A 20,901-nucleotide genomic window follows, 5' to 3' on the forward strand; every position below is an offset into this window, starting at 1 on the left:
ATAATCTAAACTAATATAGAAAGAACAAACTAGAGGTAGCAACAAAAGTAATGAAATGGATGAATGATAAATAAATTATCCTTTCTAATTGTTTGAAAAGGGTAAAATTGTAATTTTACTGGGGATACTTTCTTCTTTGTTTCATTTCCCTTTTTTCTAGAATATTTTATGTAATTTAATAAAGAATGTTCGTTTCTCTATATCACAAATCTTTATAGAACATTCTATGTCACTCAAATGTGGTGAAATGAATATGAAACGCAATAATTGAACATTAATTTATTATTTTATGCTATAAAAATATTGAAATACATAACAGTTTATTCACACTAGTATACAAGGAAAATACTGAAGTCTAATAATTCAATATCATTTTAATATTTTATGTTATAAAATATTGAAAATAGAATATACACCTACACACATAAGGTTCTAAGCATGTATCTATTCGACAATTTATTTACACTAATATATAAAGAAAATAATGATGACATAATTAGTGGAGGATTTCAAGTCCGAAAAACGAAGATAAAAGCACTCAAAAACCATTTGACCCTCATTATTTCCACATACTATTAAATATACATTCTAAATCCATATTACATATAAAAAGGGCCTTGTCAAAACTTTCATTTTTACCCTTTTAAGTTTGATAATTCTCAAATATGTCATTAGTTGTAATTAATCATTCACTTATTATATATAGCCTCTTATTAATTATGCATTTCCTCATGTTTTCAAAACCTTTGGTCAGACTATTATTTTATTATTTAATTATGTTAGTTAATAGAAATTTTAAAATTTATCTTTAATTTATCTGCACATAATGTTTAAAATTCTAGAAATGTTAAAAATAAGGGAAAAATGTGTCGGGGCCCCAAAAGCTGAAAAATCATGTGACGAGGCCCCTTGTATTTTCCCCCTTGTGTATAAGCCCCAAAAAGCAGCCTTTAATATTTCTAGGGCCCTACACGTCAGCTGTATACAAAAGAGGCATTGTATTTTAAAAAAACCCGACTTTGCCCTTCTCCTTCTTCCCCAGACGCTTCGTCACCACTCTTCGTCACATCCTATTAAATGCAAACTACTGTAAGAAATGGAGGAAAACTTCCCTCCTTTTTCAGTCTATCATGAGCAATAAATATATAGTTATCCATTACTCTTCCTCAGACCAAAATTCTCTCCATTACTCTTCCTCAGACCAAAATTCTCTCCATTACTCTTCCCTCCACTTCATAATGGCTGAAAAGGACATCACCTGCGTCGTAGCTTCGGGTGATAGAGCAGTATTCATGAAGATTAACACTTCAACCACCATTCTTGATCTAAAATTTGATGTGTCAGATAGGTTAGATCTTCCATATGAATCATTAAGTTTATCATTCAAAGATGAAACGAATGGAAGTTTCAAATTTCCTATTGAGAACGAGGGGGATCTGTCGTCTATGGTGGAGCATTGTCATAACAGAGGATTAAAGGAGGTTCACATGCAAGCTTTCAAGGAAAAAGAGGATTCTTCAAAAGTCCACAGCGACGTTCAAGTTCGACAAGACATGTAGGAGCAAGGATTTTTCTGATGCTAAGACCAATATTCATGTAATATCAGTTAATGTTAGTTCATTGGATTATAGCTCGGATTCTAATAGATTTGCTAGTTCTAGCCCACAACTTGCTAGTTATAAACCCAGCCCTCGTTTTTTAATTCAAACTTAATAATTCTCGCTTCTACGTTAGTTCTAGCTTCCATTACCCTAGTTCTAGCTTGTATACAGCCAGTTCTAGCCAACAACTTGCTAGTTCTAAACCCAGCCCGCGTTTTTAATGCAAACTTGTAAATTCTAGCTTCTACGTTAGTTCTAGCTTCTATCTCACTAGTTCTAGCTTATATACAACCAGTTCTAGCCCACAACTTGCTAGTTTTAAACCCAGCCAGCGTTTTTTAAATGAAAACTTGTTAAATCTAGCTATTACGTTAGTTCTAGCTTCTATTACCCTAGTTCTAGCTTGTATACATCCAGTTCGAGCCCACAACTTGCTAGTTCTAAACCCAGCCCGCGTTTTTTCATGCTAAGTTGTTAATTCTAGGTACTATGTTAATTCATGTAATATCAGTTAATGTCGGTTCTAATAGATTTATTGTTAAGTATAATCTATTAGTTGTTAGTTCCAATAGACTTATTGTTAGTGCTAATCGATTTGCTATGAGATCTAGTTCAAACTGTGTTAGGTCCAACATGTTAGTATGAGATCTAGTTCAAACTGTGTTAGGTCCAACATGTTAGTTCTAAGTGACTTCATGTTCGGTCTAAAGTTTTCATGTTAGTTCTAAATAAAATCTTGTTAGTTCAATTGGATTCCACGATAGTTATAACACAAGCAGTTGATGTTTTTTTTGCTTTTTTCCTTAGTTGTGTTATTTGTTGATGTTTCTATTGTATAGTTTATGATCATTTGTTCGTGTTCTTTAAATTTGCAGCGCTACCAGCAGTATGAACTCAAAAAGCATAGAGGGTCGCTGCCCACATGTGTTTCAGATAGGATCCCCAATGATAATCCTTCCGAAGATAATGTTCCGATGATTGATGACATGATTAGCAGATCAGAGAGGATTCCTGCTTGGTGGCACACTGCTTTAACCGGTGAGGGACAACGGTTTGAGAGTGCGAAGGAATTAAGATTGGCTTTACTATACTATTCCATGGCCAAAAAATTCGAGTACTTGTTTGCTAAGAATGAACCGAAGCGTATTCGAGTCTTTTGTCGGTTCAAGGAAGCCCAAAATTGCCCGTGGATGTTATTTGCCTCTCCAACGCAAAATGAGAACAGACTTGAAATCAAAACCTTCGTGGACAACCACACATGTGGGAATTTTGGCAATAATGCAGGTCAATCTAGGGCGTCACGACAATTCATTGCGACCCAAGTATTACCCACGTTAAAGGTCCGACCAGATTTACGACCTATCGACGTACAAAAGGAGTTACTAACTTCGTATGGGCTTAGGGTCGATTATAGCAAGATATGGTGGGGTAAAGAAAGAGCACAAGAGCAACTATATGGTGATGCCCATGAGTCCTACGATCAATTACGATGGTAAAAGAAGATAATATCTATAATATAGACACTAATTTCATTTATGTTGATCCTAACATATAATCTTCAATGGTCTAGGTATGTAGAAGAGGTTAAGAAGACAAACCCAGGTAGCTACATTCATGTTGAACAAAATGAGGGGAGGTTTTCAAAGCTATTCATCTGTTATGCCGCCTGCATAAATGGGTTTTTGAACGGTTGTAGACCACTTATATTTTTGGATGGTACCTTTCTGAAAGATCGTTTCAAAGGTATACTCCTCAGCGCCGTTGCATACGATGGAAATCATGGGATATTTCCATTAGCCTATTGCATCTGCGATCAGGAAAATACTGTAAACTGCAATTGGTTCTTACAAGGTTAGTTCGGGTCATGTTAGTTCTACTAAAATTCATGCTAGTTCTAACTCATTCGTTGTTAACTCTAACTTCAAATATGTTAACTACAAATATTTCGTTGTTAACTCTAACTTCAAATATGTTAACTACAAATATTTATAGGTTTATGGTCTACTCTCTATGAAATGCCAGATCTATAGAACCCTCCACACAAGCTAGTTATAATATCTGATGCGGATAAGGGGATCAGAGAAGCAGTCAGAGAATATTTTCCGGATGCTATACACTCTAGATGTGTTCTGCATCTAGTTGAGAATTTCAGGACAAAGTTGCGGGATTTGGGTTTCAAAGCAAAGGATACTCGGATTTTGGGCAACCTTTTACAATCTGCTTGTTACAAATATACTAAAGCAGAATGGAATGACTATGTGGAGGACATTAGACTGGCGGACGAATGAGCCTACAATATTGTCATGAACTACGCTCCAGAGAATTGGGCTAACGCATTTTCCCCCCGAATTAGGAATTTATAAGCTATGTCATTTCTTATTTCAGTTAGTTGTTTGCCTAACTAAATTAGACATGAATGGATACACTGGAACTAACTATAACCTAGTCGGAACTAACATAGACGATATACCCAACACTTGTAATAGAACATGGGTAATAACCCAGTTAGATGGAGTTAGAACTAACTGTGTACCATCTAGAACTATCACGATAGAAGCTTTCACTAAGAACTACTCAGCTAGAACTGACATGACAAATAACTCAGTATTTTTGATGAATTCCCTGTTATGTTCCAGATATGGTCACGTTACATCAAATGTTACAGAGTCATTCAACAAATGGATACATGAGGCTAGGCTTCTACGGATACTACAACTCGTAGAACACATACGTAAATAGATTGTGGTTCGCATGAATGAGCGATGATTAATGGCCGAAAGTTGGAATGGATTTCTTTGTCCCAAAGCTGAACTTGTCCTCAAAGAGAACATGGAAAATGGGCATCCATTGGATGTGCGTCAGTCTCATACAAGATTATTTGAGGTACAATCTCATAAAACTTGTAAAGTGGATCTTGACAATAAAACATGCACGTGCCGCGCGTGGGATGTAACCCGTATCCCTTGCAAACATGCATGTGCAACCATTATGTTTATGAAGAGGGATGTTTACCAATTCTGTGACTAGTTTATGACGGTTGAAGCTTTTAAAAAGAGCTACGAGCCAATCCTCTACCCCATCCCCGATTATGAGAAGCGTAGCATACCACGGGAGGAGATACAGATCCTACCACCATTAACAACAAAAAGGAAAGGGAGAAATAAGACCAGGCGTATCAACAACAGAAAAGTTTACACCCGGCCACTTAAATGCTCTCGATGTTATGTGGAAGGTCACAACCGTAAAACATGTAATGAATCTATTGCGGACTAAGTACTTAATATGTTGTTAACTGTTTTGCTTGTATATTTACAAACTAGTATGTTTTGTTTAATGTTGAAAGTATTTTCATGTGTGATGAGAACTAGCATCATCTCCACTAGAAAAAATGTTGTAAGTATTAGAACTACACGAGAACAAATAGATCTGACAATGGCTAAGATAGAACAGACACGACAGCATCTAGAACTAAAACTAGGGCTGGGTTTAGAACTAGCAAGATATGGGATAGAACTGGCTGTATACACGCTAGAACTAGTGGGATAGAAGCTAGAACTAATATGGAACCCAGAATTAACAACTTAGAATGAAAAAAAAACGGGCTGGGTTTAGAACTAGCAAGTTGTGGGCTAGAACTGGTTGTATACAAGCTAGAACTAGTGGGATAGAAGCTAGAACTAACCTAGAACCCATAATTAACAACTTAGCATGAAAAAACTAGGACTGGGTTTAGAACTAGCAAGATGTGGGCTAGAACTGGGTGTATACAAGCTAGAACTAGTGGGATAGAAGCTAGAACTAACGTGGAACCCAGAATTAACAACTTAGAATGAAAAAAACGCGGGCTGGGTGTAGAACTAGCAAGATGTGGGATAGAACTGGCTGTATACAAGCTAGAACTAGTGGGATAGAAGCTAGAACTAACGTGGAACCCAGAATTAACAACTTAGCATGTAAAAAACATGGGCTGGGTTTAGAACTAGCAAGATGTGGGCTAGAACTGGCTGTATACAAGCTAAAACTAGTGGGATAGAAGCTATAACTAACGTGGAACCCAGAATTAACAACTTAGCATATAAAAAACACGGGTTGGGTTTAGAACTAGCAAGATGTGGGCTAGAACTGGCTGTATACAAGCTAGAACTAGTGGGATAGAAGCTAGAACTAACGTGGAACCTAGAATTAAAAACTTAGAATGAAAAAAACGCGGGCTGGGTTTAGAACTAGCAAGTTGTGGGTTAGTCCTGGCTTTATACAAGCTAGAACTATTGGGATAGAAGCTAGAACTAACGTGGAACCTAGAATTAACAACTCAGCATGTAAAAAACACGGGCTGAGTTTAGAACTAGCAAGATGTAGGCTAGAACTGGCTGTATACAAGCTAGAACTAGTGGGATAGAATCTAGAACTAACGTGGAACCTAGATTAACAACTTAGCATGTAAAAAACACGGGCTGGGTTTAGAACTAGCAAGATGTGGGTTAGAACTAGTGGGATAGAAGCTAGAACTAACGTGGAACACAGAAATAACAACTTAGCATGAAAAAAACGCGGGTTGGGTTTAGAACTGGTATGATGTGGGCTAGAACTGGCTGTATACAAGCTAGAACTAGTGGGATAGAAGCTAGAACTAACGTAGAACCCAGAATTAACAACTTAGCATGAAAAAAACTAGGGCTGGGTTTAGAACTAACAAGATGTGGGCTAGAACTGGTTGTATACAAGCTAGAACTAGTGAGATAGAAGCTAGAACTAACGTGGAACCCAGAATTAACAACTTAGCATGTAAAAAACACGGGCTGGGTTTAGAACTAGCAAGATGTGGGCTAGAACTGGCTGTATACAAGCTAGAACTAGTGGGATAGAAGCTAGAACTAACATGGAACCCAGAATTAACAACTTAGCATATAAAAAACACATGCTGGGTTTAGAACTAGCAAGATGTGGGCTAGAACTGACTGTATACAAGCTAGAACTAGTGGGATAGAAGCTAGAACTAACTTGGAACCCAAAATTAACAACTTAGAATGAAAATAACACAGACTGGGTTTAGAACTAGCAAGTTGTGGGTTAGAACTGGCTGTATACAAGCTAGAACTATTAGGATAGAAGCTAGAACTAACGTGCAACCCAGAATTAACAACTTAGCATGAAAAAAACATGGGATGGGTTTAGAACTGGTATGATGTGGGCTAGAACTAGCTATATACAAGCTAGAACTAGTGGGATAGAAGCTAGAATAAACGTGGAACCGAGAATTAACAACTTAGCATGTAAAAAACACGGGCTGAGTTTAGAACTAGCAAGATGTGGGCTAGAACTGACTGTATACAAGCTAGAACTAGTGAGATAGAAGCTAGAACTAATATGGAACACAGAAATAACAACTTAGCATGAAAAAAACGTGGGCTGGGTTTAGAACTGGTATGATGTGGGCTAGAACTGGCTGTATACAAGCTAGAACTAGTGGGATAGAAGCCAGAACTAACGTAGAACTCAGAATTAACAACTTAGCATGAAAAAAACTAGGGCTGTGTTTAGAACTAGCAAGATGTGGGCTAGAACTGGCTGTATACAAGCTAGAACTAGTGGGATAGAAGTTAGAACTAACATGGAACCCAGAATTAACAACTTAGCATGTAAAAAACACGGGCTGAGTTTAGAACTAGCAAGATGTAGGCTAGAACTGGCTGTATACAAGCTAGAACTAGTAGGATAGAAGCTAGAACTAACGTGGAACCCAGAATTAACAACTCAGCATGTGAAATATTAGCAACAGCCTCGGCATAACTATCTACATTCTCACTTTCTCTTCCAACATGCCCCTCTTCCCTATACACAATCTCCGCCTCTTTCTGTACATTCTCCCCAACCCTGCTATCTACATTCCACCCTTCTCCACCAACAAGCTCCTCTTCCTTCTCTGATTTCCTATCTACATTTTCCACCTCCTTATCTATATTATCCCTATCTACATTTTTCTCCTCCTTATCTACATTATCCTCAACCTTGTTATCTACAATAACCTCTTCTCTATCTGAATTCTCCGCAGCTTTATTCTCGGGGGGTTCCGCTTCACCATTCTTCTGGGGGGCGACATCCTCCCCGTCTTCCCCTTCTATTATAGCTTTCCCCTCAGCTATATTCCCAACATCAATTCCTTCTTCCATTGAACCAACAGGCTCCACAACTTTGCCTTCCATTGTGGTGCCCTCCAAATCAACTTCACATCCATGAACAGCAACATCATCAACATGCTCCTCAGCATCATCCTCAGCCATCTTATGTTCAGCTTCTTGCATGATGGGGTCTTCCTTATGTAATCTACTAGATTTGGAAGGTTGTTCCTCCTCATCAGGCCGTGGGTTCAGCTTTATTTTTTTTTATAATTTTTTGTTTGATATTTGCCTTCAGTACCACGGGGTCTATGACGTCATCAGGTCTTCCAAGTTCTTCAATTATTCTGTTTAGCCTGTTGATCTCAATCATAAATTCTTTACAATATGTACTCTTGCTCTGCTTTGTGGCAAAGAGTAGTCGTTGGAGGAATTTAGCAGAATTTCTCCAAAATCTTGCTCTGCTTTGTGGCAAAGAGTAGTCGTTGGAGGAATTTAGCAGAATTTCTCCAAAAGGTAAGTTTCTGCTCAATGGGTAGATCCTTCACCTCCTCTTCATCTTCAAAAGCATTATCAATATGTTTTGACATGATCTGAAATTATTAAGAGATTATATTATAATAAAATAGGATTAGATAGACATGGATATTGTTTACATTTAGCTTTAGACAGCTTAGACTTAACAGGATACTTACATAGCCTATTGAGAAGTTCTTCGTTTCCTCTGCCCTCACCTTCCTCTTTAATTTAGGCACATGACGCACTCCTTCACTCCCCTGAATGACGGGAAGTGCAACAACCTTTGAAGGAGCAGGCCCAACTTCCACAACAGGGCGATCAACTTTAGTTATTGAAGCTGATTTAGCCTTCAATGTAACGGTCCTCACCCTCAAATATATATGAGACTTTCACCTCCTTTTCTGATGCCCAGTTTGTCATTGGAGGTCTGGACTTGTCGACGTAGGCATATTTCTTTAACCCCGTCATCTCATAGTACCAAAGCTAAAGCAAATACATTAAGCGTTCAAATCAGAACTAACAAGGCATAAATTAGAGCTAACAAACAGATACTCTGTTAGAACTATTGTGATCCCAACTAGAACCTAGAACTAGCATGTCTCCTATTAGAACTAAGGTGAGATGCAATAGAACTAACCGAACTTTATTAGAACTAACGTGACCCAATTTTGAACTAACATGATGCCATTTAAGGCTTAGCAGCATGACCCAAATAAGGACTAACATGAATACGGCTAGAACTAACATGAGCAGAAACTAGAACTAACGTGGTGAAAAGTAGAACTAACATAGCAGAAACCAGAACTAACATGGCATAAGTTAGAACTCATATGTCATGAATCAGAGCTAGAATGAACCAATTTGAGTAAAACATGGCACTTACACACAAAAGTGTCATGCAACCAGGGACATATGTGACCCCTGGCTTCTTCTTGCACTCCACAACAACTTTAATCCCCCTGTTAATTTCTGAATAAAAGAATTGAGCCCAAGCTACCGTTTTGACCCTCTCAATGCTATCCAGATATCTGAGTAGAGGTCTAGGGATACCCTCCCCGCTCCTGGGGCACCATATCATCGAGCATTGGTATAGAATTTGCAGCAGAACAAAATCTTGGATATCCTCTTCTTCTGTAGACTCCACGAGCCTTTCCAGCTGCCCTTCAAGGTATCTTCAATGGGTAATTGTTGCTTTTTTTAACTTCTTCCCATCTTTAGTTTTGAAAAGATGAGCGAAGTATTACAGCCAGATTCTGTTTGTTGAGTCCCGGTTGATACGTATGACTTCCCCATAAGCTGGGAAGTATGTATGGTTATGGACCCATTGCAAATCAAATTTAACACTTTTCAAGCCCCTAGTCTTTGAATCAGGGATAGAAAAGGTGTCATTGGCGCTATTATAATAACTCAGCAGCAGTTCAAGCGTGGGGCGATCAGGCGCAAGAAGCCCGAATAAAATATAGTGCTGAAATATCGATCCGCGATATGCATCCCTGTGACACTGACGCATCTTCGGAGCAATACACTTCATGAATTGCTAATAACCCGTGATATTGACGGTTAGCCTTAAAGATTCAAACGCGTTATTTTGAGCAAGCCTTTTCCTATAAAAATAAAAATTTCAAGTTCAATTAGAACTAACGTGAACTGAATTAGACCTAACACTAAACGGCATCTAATAGAACTAACGCCGACTGTTATAGAACTAACATGGACTCAAACTAGAACTAACATTGCCTAGCACTAACATTAGGGCACGACATCTAATAGAACTAACGCCGACTGTTATAGAACTAACATGGACTCAAACTAGAACTAACATTGCCTAGCACTAACATTAGGGCACATTACTTCGAAACCCCAAATAGTGGATAACCTAGCACTTACTGTTTTTCTGGGGGGGGTACGATGGCACGGCCAGCCCTTGCCGTTCTTCTTTGGCGGTTTCGCCATTCTAGGGCCTGCTTTTGCATTACCATGAGGGTTTGAGTGGCTTCCTCTGTGCTGCCAACCCCAGACGAATCGTCTTTTTCCTTCAAATCGACGCGATGAGAGATTTTGTAGTCATTTACCGATTCCGCTTCCCTGGACAACATTTTTCGGCGAAAAACCTAGCCCACGAAAATAAACTCCGTCGTTGGAAATGGAAGTTTGAGAGTTTCAGTGGCTCTTTTGTATTTTGGAAGAGAGAGAGAAATAGAGGTGGGGTTCTTAAAAAAAAGGCCCCGTAATCGAGTCCAGTCCATTTAATGAGATGTGACGAAGCGTCTGGGGACGAAGGAGAATGGCAAAGTCGGTTTTTTTCAAAATACAATGCCTCTAGCTGTATACAGCTGACGTGGAGGGCCCTAGAAATATTAAATACTGCTTTTTGGGACTTATACACAAGGGGGAAAATACAAGGGGCCTCGTCACATGATTTTTCAGCTTTTGGGGCCCCGACACATTTTTCCCTGAAAATAATAAAAATTTATTAGGCTTACGCCTTATGCCTTTGGGTTTCATCTCTTACGGAGGACTACATGTTACCTTTTATTTTATTAGCCATTTAAAAGTTTGATAATAGTATGAAAAATAATTTGTATCTATTGTAATTGTAATAGTATTAATAGTATAATAATTTTAGTAGTCTTTTTTAAATTAATAGCTTACACTGTAATTTGATAATAATACAATTTAATAAATTATTTACTAATAATGTAATAAACTAATTATGAAACTAAAATATAGTTACTAATAGTATTATAATTATGTTATGTATAATATTATTATATTTAAAAGAGAAGAAATTATTTAACATATTATAATTATTTTAATAATTATGAATAAGTTATAATAGTTATTCAACTATATAATTAATCATATAGTTCTTTATAGAGTTTTATTGAACTTAAGACTCATGATTACATCCTTCTTCACCAATTGCTTCCCGTGGCACTCCGTAACAATACGGCTGATGATAAAGTAACAAAAGGTTATAATTGAATTATGTTGATTTTTTTGGAATATATATACTCTTATGTTGAGTGGCAATCTTTTCAGGTTAGAGGAGGTATTCTAGTAGAAAGCAGTAGTACGATACAACATTCTAATACAAACGAAGCTAATAACAGGGATGCCGACAACGACGATGACGAGGAGCGAGTGAGACTTGTTCTTATATTTATGTAGTTTTAGATTGTGTTAAGACATGTTGTGACTTTTGAATTTTACCTACATGTATTATATTTGTGATTTTATTGCTTAGTGAATGAATATTGTTTGAACATGCGAGATGTTTTATGATTATGATTATTGAATGAGTATTGTTCGATATTGTGGATTGGTGGATGATGATGATGAGTATTCATTTGGAATGTGAATGTATATCATGGTTGATTTTATGATATATTGTTAAATATTATCATTGGATTGATGTGGATACAGACTATATATGTATTCCCGTCTGGGAGGCTACCAAAGATAATTTTTTATATGCATATTTAATGCGTATTGGCGACGGGGTCATCCGTCGCCAATGTTTAAAACATTAGCGACGGACAAGCCGTCACCGATACTCATTGGTGATGGGCTTCCTGTTGCCAATGTTTAAAACATTGGGGACAGATTGCCCCATCGCCAATAAGCTTTGGTGACGGGTGCAACCCGTCGCCAAACATTTCCATCACCAATGCGTATTGGTGACAAATTTATTGGCGACGGATCATGTATCATCACCAATGTGTAATGGTGACGGATTTTGGGGCATTGGTGACGAATTTCCCCGTCGCCAATGCCCTCTTTGTTACTAGTGAGTGTTCATGAAGTAATAAATAATTTTTTTTGAAAGTAACAAAAATAGTCTCTAATTTCTTCATTTCAACTACTTAACAACTATTTCTGTACAAGCAAACATTCCCTTATTATTAGTAATTAATGATATTGATTAGATGAAGCTTAGTGTGTATTTGTAGAGTTTTCGAGGAGTTCTCGATTTTGTTCATGACAAAACCTATGAGAGAGAATAACCTAGCTATAAAAACTTAGTCTGACAAAAAAGTCAATCTAATTAAAGCGGATTCTCATCCTTACATCCAAAGTTCAGAGTTGAGACTATTAGATGGGGTTTCACAGTGGATTAATAGAGTAATTACGAAGAGTTAACTTCTTTTTATCTTGCAAAAGGCGACAAATTAAGTATTGTGTGAAATGAGTTAATGAAATTAGTGAATAAGAGATGGATGTAATGGTTTGGTTTTAAAACAAGAAAAAGGACCGAGTTTTGCTAGCATACTGCGGAGATCAAAGGTTTGATTTACTAAGTGTTGAAAATTAAACTATACGGAATCCCTTTGAGTTGTTGCAATGTTTCATTGTTGCCAAGTCAAACAAGCGTGAATCATCGGATGTCGTGGTCCATTAATATTGCAGAATCTTTTGATATCCGACAGGTCACCAACATATGGACACGGGAAGCACGTGCCACTGAAAGCTCTTGCTTCCTGCCACGTGCTTGTGTTCGAGTCCTATTTAGTTGGCAATAATAACAACAATAATAATATGGTTTTTCTATAGAGTGCCGGCACTCTATAAGAGATGAGAAAGATAGAAAGATATGATTAGGGAGGGGATCCCAATGCAAATCAGGTAGGCCCCCCTCCTCAATCATCTTTCTTTATCTCTCTCCTATTATATAGAGTGCCCATGGGCACTCTATAGAAAAACCCATAATAATAATGTTATTATTATTTTTAGTTGTGGCATAATACAAAGAAAATTTTGGATTATATGAGTATATATTAATTTGGTAATAAAAAGATATGATGTCACACGAATATTATGCATAATTCATTTCCTTTAAAGCTCAAAATAAAAGTGAAAAAGAAGGGGGGTCACTCTAATTAGAAATAACACTTCTTGCTCTTTTTTCTAAAACCTAACTTTATCAAAAGGACTAATAAGTTAACACGTTTATTATTATCTATGTTATCATAAATTTATACAATTGTGTCATTAGAAATAAATTATAAAATAAAATCAATATGAAAAAATATTGCATATCAGCTGTCTTTCTTTTCGCATTAGAGGAAGGGGCCAAGGGGCTCACATGTCCCCTATAGTTCTTGACTCAAATTAGGGGTGTCCAAAAAGCCCGGAGCCCGGACCCGGCCCCGGCCCGGGCCCGGAAACCCGGGCAAAACCCGGGTCCGGGCCAGCCCGGCCCGGGCCAAATCTGGCCTAACGGCCAGATTTGGTCTTTTGACCGTTTTGCCCCTTAAAACGGTCAAAAAACGGCTATTTTTCGAGGGTTTTTTGGTCATTTACCTAGGGGGCTGCTTCTATAAATAGAGGGGGGGTTTCAATTCATTTTCTCACAACAAAACTCATCTATTTCTCTCTCTACTACTCTCTTATACAATCTTATACTATCTCATACTAATATACTATCCTATAATCTTTTGTATTTTCTAATACTTCCAACAAATGGCTTCTGGGTCTGATTATGAAGAGCAACATGCAACTCCTACCGATCCAGAGATGAGTCCTCCTACAACAACTCCTCATCCTACCGGTGTTAATCCTGAATCTGGTGGCGACGAATCTACGGCACCAAGAGCTCCAAAAAGGCCGAGGTCTGATGTATGGAATTTTTTTGAGAAGATAGACGTCACCAAGGATGAACACGGTAGGATCATCTCTCAGAATGCGAAATGTGCGTTGTGCGGCCAGATATTCAAAGCTCATCATAAGAGCGGCACCAACCATCTCAAACGGCATATTGAAAAACACAACAAAGGCCAAAATCTACAAGGTGATATCCGGCAGTCTATGCTTTCCCAATCATCCTCTTCAGGTACCCTCGGCAGTTGGAATTATGACGCTGCCCGAGCCCGGAAATGCGTAATCAGGTTTATTGTTCTTAAAAACCTTCCTTTTAAATTAGTAGAAGATGATGAATTTGAAGATTTGTTTAGAGATGGTTTTTATCCTGCATTTACAAAATTTTCTCGTCAAACCTGTCAACGTGATATTTTAAAATATTATGTTGAGGAACAGGGAAAAATAATTTCTTATTTTAAAAATTTAAACTGCAAATTTTCTTTAACTTCTGATATTTGGTCATCTAGAGTGCAAACTGGTTATTTATGTATAACAGCACACTGGATTGATGAAAGTTGGAAAATGTTTAAAAGAGTTGTTTCTTTTATTGCAATTGAAGAGTCACACACTGGTATTAATGTTGCAAATTTAATTGTTGAAGAACTTATGAAACTAGAAATTGATCAAAGAATATTTACTCTTTCACTAGATAATGCAAGTAATAATAATGTAGCTGTTGATTTTCTGAAAATAACTTTGTCATTGCCATGTCATGGTGAGCTTTTTCATGTTAGATGTATCTGTCATATTTTAAATTTAATTGTTCAAAGTGCATTTTCTGAAATTAAACCCATGATAGAAAAAGTTAGAACAGTTACTAATATGCATAATGCTTCTGAAATGAGAATTAAAAGATGGAAACAATGTTGTAAAAGAAAAAATTATAAGCCTAGACTAATTCCAAAAGATGTTGACCATAGGTGGAATTCCACCTATGCAATGTTATCTGTAGCAATAGAATATAAAGAAATTATAAATGATTTTATAAATTTTTATGCTTCTAGTTCTAGCTCTGGTAGTGCTTATGGAATAACTGAAGATGAATGGACAGTTATATGTAAATTAAATGAGATGTTACAAGTTTTTTATGATGCTACTATGTTATTATCTGGTTGTTATTATCCAACTTGAAGACGAAGCAACAAGCGAAGCCGCTGGCCAAGGACGACGATAACCGGCGCACATCCAGATCTCAGGCCTGCGAGGTCTTGCTTTCAGATCTGATTCAGATCTCTCGTAGGTGGGTATGGTGGGCCTTCCTCCCCCTGCACCCCGGGTGTTCGATGGTTGCTCTGAGAGGGGTGCTTCGGTGGATACAAGTCAGGTGGAGGAATCAGTTCGGCTCGTTGCCCCTCCTTTGGCGCCATCTAAGTTGTTTGTCCGTTGCCCTCTTAAGGGACTTGACGGTTGCGCGGCGGGGGGCTCTGAGGGTAGGGGGCTCACCCCTGGGTATTTGGTTGTTCATTTACGCAAACATCATCTCCATTCGGAGTCTAAGGTCGAGGAATACAAGGGGCTTTTAAGTCGTGACATTACCGTTTTCAACGCATTTGAGGCCACTCTGCGTGCGATGGGGCAATGGATGTGTGGTTCGTGCTTGAGGATCCGTGCTCTTAGAAAACATTGTAAGCATGACAAGGGACTTTTTGTTTCACCACCTTCAGAGGGCGACGAGGGCAATACAGAGTGCGCCATTGTGGGTATCCCTCGACCGGGCGTCCCTCCTATCCTCGAGTCTGTGTCGCATATCCCTTCCCTGGGTCCGCAACATTGTAAGCTTGACAGTAGTGCACTTGAGAGGGTGTTTAATTGGGGTTTTCGAACGGTTAAAAGCATTCCTCCTTCTTGTAGGCTGGCGTTCTCAGCTGCCCTCAAAGCCTCACTGTTTGGGGTGTCTTCTAACCCGCGATCTGTTGATGCTTGGGTTTGGCTTTTGATCTTGCCGTGTTGTACTTTGAGGGTTATTAAAACCCATGACCGCAAGAGTTCGAGGTCCGGCAACAGGAAGGCTCTTCAGCAACGACATATCTTGGAGGCATTGTCTACTTGGGGTGAGGTTGGAGGCCCCCATAAACTCCTTGACTCCATGGTCAGAGAGCTCCCCTCTCCCCCCTCTGCTCGTTTGCACGACCCCGATGCCCGCCCCTCGGCTAACAATGTAAAGCAGTGTTTGAGGAAGATATCGGATGGGCACTTTTCGGCAGCCGTGAAGGTCCTCACGTCCTCGGGAGTTGCACCTGACACTCCGCAGACGCGTCAGTCCCTTGAGGACAAGCACCCTTCGGCGACTCCACCGGTGTTGCCAGCTTTGGGGTATGACCAAGAGCCACTCTTAGTGGACAGCAGGGAGGTTCTTCATTGCCTGCGGTCCTTCCCTAAGGGGACCTCTTGTGGCCGTGATGGCCTTCGAGCCCAACACTTATTAGATGCTCTTTGTGGTCCGGAGTCCACTACTGCTAACGACCTTCTCGCAGCTCTCACTCCAGTGGTTAATTTGTGGTTGCAAGGGCGCTGTCTGGCCTCCTTAGCGGAGTTTATTGCTAGTGCTCCCCTCACTCTGTTGTTGAAGAGTGATGGGGGTATTAGGCCGATTGCGTAGATTATTGACTTTTCCCATGTGATTTGCTACAACTTTTCTTTTTTATAAGAAAAGATGGGACTCACACAGAGCCCCAGCTCTTATTATTACTAGCAAAAGAAATCATTATTTACTACAACGTTAATGGAATTGATAATTGGTTATTTTTATACTGGGGTTAATTACACATATGCCCTTTATGTTACCGTTATTTTGAACCTGCTACCCCTCTAGTTCATTATTGCTATTAGTCCCTTTGAATAAAATCTTGTTGACTCTTCTACACCTAAAGAAAGAGAAAATTCCTTTTTGGCAAATAGATTCTCAAGGATAAAAAGAGTCAAAATAAATTCACACATGCACTGTATCTAAAAAAAAGAAAAGTAGAAGGCTGGGAAGTTCAAAATAACGATACTATAGGAGTTCTATCCAAAATTAACAATTTATTTTAATACCCTAAACCTCCATCATTTTTAATATGGCATCCTAAAGTTTAAATTTCTCACTCCCGGATCCTCTCTCCCCTTCCTCCTCTCCTTCCCATTGTTGACAACAGAACAGAAAACCTTATCAACTTAGGGATCCTCAGTGCGAGCTCGTCCTTTTGAGGGCTTGTGCGGGTTTGTCCAAGTTGTATTTTGCCTTGAGGACTTGCCCGCCACAGCTCTTTGCTCAGGCGGCGACTCAGTTCGATATCGCGCTTCGGAGGTCTGTCGAGAGCATTGTCACATCCGAAGGCCCAGGCTTCGGGAATCTCCAATGGAGGCTAGCCTCTTTACCTATCAAGGCGGGCGGGTTAGGGGTCTATGCAGCGACCGATGCTATACATTTTTCTTTTGTAGCCTCGCGGATTCACTCCATCGAGCTTCAAGACCACATTTTGAGAGGTTGTGGTGATGTTTCTTTAGGTGTGCATTTTTCTTCCGCACGGGCTTCTCTTCAAGCCAAGCTATCTGAGGTTGACCTTCTTCAAATCACCACTAAAGGGTCTGTCCCCCCAAAACCAATGCAATACTTGGCAGACATCTTTTTTGGTGGCGTTTGTAGAGATCTATCGACGGAGTTTGACCTATCAGAGAGGCAGGGTGCGGTTGTTGGGTGTCTGCGGGCAAAGCATGCCCAGGATTTCTTGTTGGCCACGCCTATTGAGGGATTGGGGCAGCGTATGACTCCGGGGGAGTACCAGGCCATCCTCAGGTACAGGTTGTTGGTTCCTTTGTTCGTGGAGGGGACAATGTGCCCAGTTTGTCGTAGGACGCCGATGGATGCTTTTGGAGAGCATGCCATCCACTGTCAGAAGCAGCCGGGGTTCAAGTACAGGCACGACTTAGTCAGAGATGTCTTGTATGATATCCTCCAAAGAGCAGGGATCGAAGGAAGCGCCGGTCAACTTCCTCACTCCTCCTGGAGAGGCTAGATCTACTTTAAGGCCGGCAGATGTTCTTGTCTACAGTTGGAGCGAAGGGAAGCACGCTTGTGTTGATCTTACGGGGGTGTCTCCGTTGGTGGGGTTTGGTAATGGTGTGTTCACGGTTGGGCATGCAGCGGATAGGGCGGCAGAGGCAAAGGTGGGCAAACATGATCAAGCTTGCAAGGACAATCACCATAGTTTCATCCCGTTCGCGTTCGATACGTTTGGTTATCTTGCAGCTGATGCAGCGGAGTTCCTCAGGAGGGTACAAAAATTCATGAATAGGAATGTGACTACAGCAGGATCAGCTGACTACGTGTTTCGTCGGTTGGGTTTTGCAATTCAGAAAGGATTAGCGGCGCAGCTTGTTGCCCGCTTGTCATCATCACATGTATAATATTTTATTTTGATAAATAAAAAAAAAATGGTAGGCCCGGGCCCGGACCCGGCCCGGACCACCCGGGCCCGGGTCCGGGCTTGGGTTTTGCCCGGCCCGGGCCCGGTTTTCCGAGCCGGGCCGGGCCGGGCCGGCCCGGATGGACAGCCCTAACTCAAATCTACCATAAGTTAGCTTCGTCTATCAGATCCTTAATTATTAACTATAGAAGTTAGCTTAAAACACGTGCATCAATTTTAATTTTTTAGAAGCTTGAAGATGTCGACCTACATTCATAGATTTGTTGATAATAAAGAAAATTAATCTATATCTTTATCTATATCACTATAAAAAGAGAATTAAGGTATTAAAACTTTTAATTTTCTTTTTCTCCCTCCCAAATTTTAATAAATTCTAACTATGTCAATATCTCTAATTAATCTTTCATTAAATAAATATAACCTCTTATTAATTATGCACCTCGTTACCTTCCTCAATAATTAAAATTATTAATAATATTATAAATATTAATTATTTAAATAAAATAATTTATAAAATAAGTATATACAATTATTAGTAGTAACCAAATAAATTATTATAATAATTATTTATGAATTGTAATAAAATAGTTAAAATAATAGTATAAATAGAATAATATATTACTAAATAATATTAAGAATTATACTATAATTCAACGAGTAATAAAATAAAAAGAATAAATTTTCAATCGCATAAATAATGTAATTATTTTAGTAATATCACATAAGTTATGAATTACACTATTTATTAAGTATTATATTATTAAATAAAATAAATAAATAATTTAATATTATTTTTAGAGTATTTTCTCAAAGATTATTACATGATACTAAATATTCTATACTTGGTAATGATTAAAAACTAACATTTTTACAAAAATATATTTAATATTAATAATAGTACTATTAATTGTTAATGATAGTATAATCAAAATTTATAAGATATTTATAGTACTAGATTATTTAATAGCATAAAAAAATTAAGTTAGATAAATATTTTGTAGTATATAAATAGTATAATCATGTTTCCTTTAGAAGCAGAGTTCGGGAAAATTTGTCCTTGGTCAACATTACCCTTCACTTTTTTTAAATGTTTTATTTAAATATTAATCTATCATAATCATAATTATATCATATCTTAATCCCATGTGAATTACCTATAGCTCAATAATTTAAAAAATAATATTAATAAGTAACGTAAAATATTACAACAATAATAAAAAACTCAAAAATTTTTAAAAATTGCACAAAATATTCTTAAATATTCAAAATTTCACAAAACTCCATCACATATCAAAACTTAAAATAACAAACATGAAATTTAAAAATTAATAGTATCCTCTAAAAAATTTAAAATTTAAAATTAACAACCTTAACATTTCAAAAATTATAAAAACACCCTCAAAACTTACGAACAACATAGATGTGTTCTAGAGATTACCATTAAACTTGAACATAGATTCTCATTTCTCCACCATAAAAAGCTCTTTGTCGCATCAATTAAGCCTCAGAGATGATAGAGAAAGATAACACATGAATTATTATCAAAAAAAATCAAAAGTTTTAAAATTTACACTAAACACCCGCAATAGTTTAAAATTACACAAAACATCCTAACTTTTTAAAACTTAAAACAACAAAGATAAAATCTAAAAATTAGTAGTATCCCATTAAAATTTAAAATTTATAATTAACACCCTCAAAGTTTTAAAAACTATTGAAATACCCTAAAATTTTTAAATTATAAAAAACCATAAAATTTGAAAAATATATTGATAGATTAAAATTTAATATCATTGCCTAAGTAAAAGTAATTGCACATAATTTTAATCATAAGCTGGAGGATAAAAAATACAGAGGTATCATTAATTGATAGAAGACTAAATCACTTAAAATTGATAAAATACTATAATAGTATAGCTTAACATTAATTGATTATATTTTATAAATATTATTCTCCGATGTTAGTAGTATTCACAGGGTAAAAAATATTCTCTGTTGTTAATAATATTCACATGGTAAAAAATACAATGAGTTACGTATGGAGAAACTATTAAAAATCTCAGAGATATCCTTCAAAAAGATCTAGTTGTTTTCATTTTAAATGAAAAAGTAAACTAAATTAACCCAAAATTCATAAATTTACATGAATCACTTGAATTGATATTAACAAAGACATATTCATCAAAGAAGTGCCAACTGGTTTCCCATTGGAGAATATATTAAATAACTTCTTCCAACCAAGAAGTATTTTCCATAGAAGATACAAGAGATATTAGTAAGTCTTATAAAATTTTATATTTTGTTCTTCAAATACTAAAGGAGTCATAAACTTATTATATAATTAGATATAGATGACATTGCAATAGCAACTACGTGAAGCTATTGATCAACTATATTATGAGATATAACAAATTAGACAAAAGGAGGAAAATTACTATAATTAACAAAAGGTATCCACATAATAATTACTTAACAAGCCAAACAAAATGTAGGAAATGACTATAGTGGACAAAATATATACACATGATACTAACTTATCATAGCTTAAGAAAAAAATTAAAATCGATATATGTTTTCTTTTTACTATATAGTGGCATGCCTCTACATGTAACTTTATTT

The 20,901-nt window shown here is 37.4% G+C and overlaps 2 protein-coding genes across 2 annotated transcripts; one reads left to right on the forward strand and one right to left on the reverse strand.

The window, feature by feature from the left end:
- Nucleotides 1,239–3,889, forward strand: LOC109821775. Its single transcript, XM_020387932.1, has 4 exons — nucleotides 1,239–1,541; nucleotides 2,477–3,093; nucleotides 3,172–3,452; nucleotides 3,741–3,889. Exons 1-4 carry the CDS (start codon nucleotides 1,239–1,241, stop codon nucleotides 3,887–3,889), a joined length of 1,350 nt encoding a protein of 449 aa, XP_020243521.1.
- On the reverse strand, nucleotides 4,172–7,882 carry LOC109821776. The gene is made up of 2 exons (XM_020387933.1): nucleotides 7,335–7,882; nucleotides 4,172–4,223 (listed from the first exon to the last, which is right to left on the reverse strand). The coding sequence occupies exons 1-2, from the start codon at nucleotides 7,880–7,882 to the stop codon at nucleotides 4,172–4,174; spliced, it is 600 nt and encodes a 199-aa protein (XP_020243522.1).

This window comes from Asparagus officinalis, chromosome 8, assembly GCF_001876935.1.
Source record: "Asparagus officinalis chromosome 8, Aspof.V1, whole genome shotgun sequence".
In the NCBI taxonomy this organism is placed as follows: Eukaryota; Viridiplantae; Streptophyta; class Magnoliopsida; order Asparagales; family Asparagaceae; genus Asparagus; species Asparagus officinalis.

Coding starts and splice junctions, on each gene's coding strand:
- LOC109821775 (XM_020387932.1), top strand. CDS start 1,239: ATGGCTGAAAAGGACATCACCTGCGTCGTAGCTTCGGGTGATAGAGCA. Junction 3,094..3,171: donor TCCTACGATCAATTACGATG/GTAAAAGAAGAT, acceptor TCAATGGTCTAG/GTATGTAGAAGAGGTTAAGA. Junction 3,453..3,740: donor CTGCAATTGGTTCTTACAAG/GTTAGTTCGGGT, acceptor TTCTGCATCTAG/TTGAGAATTTCAGGACAAAG.
- LOC109821776 (XM_020387933.1), bottom strand. CDS start 7,882: ATGGCTGAGGATGATGCTGAGGAGCATGTTGATGATGTTGCTGTTCAT. Junction 4,224..7,334: donor TTGTTAATTCTGGGTTCCAC/GTTAGTTCTAGC, acceptor GGAACATAACAG/GGAATTCATCAAAAATACTG.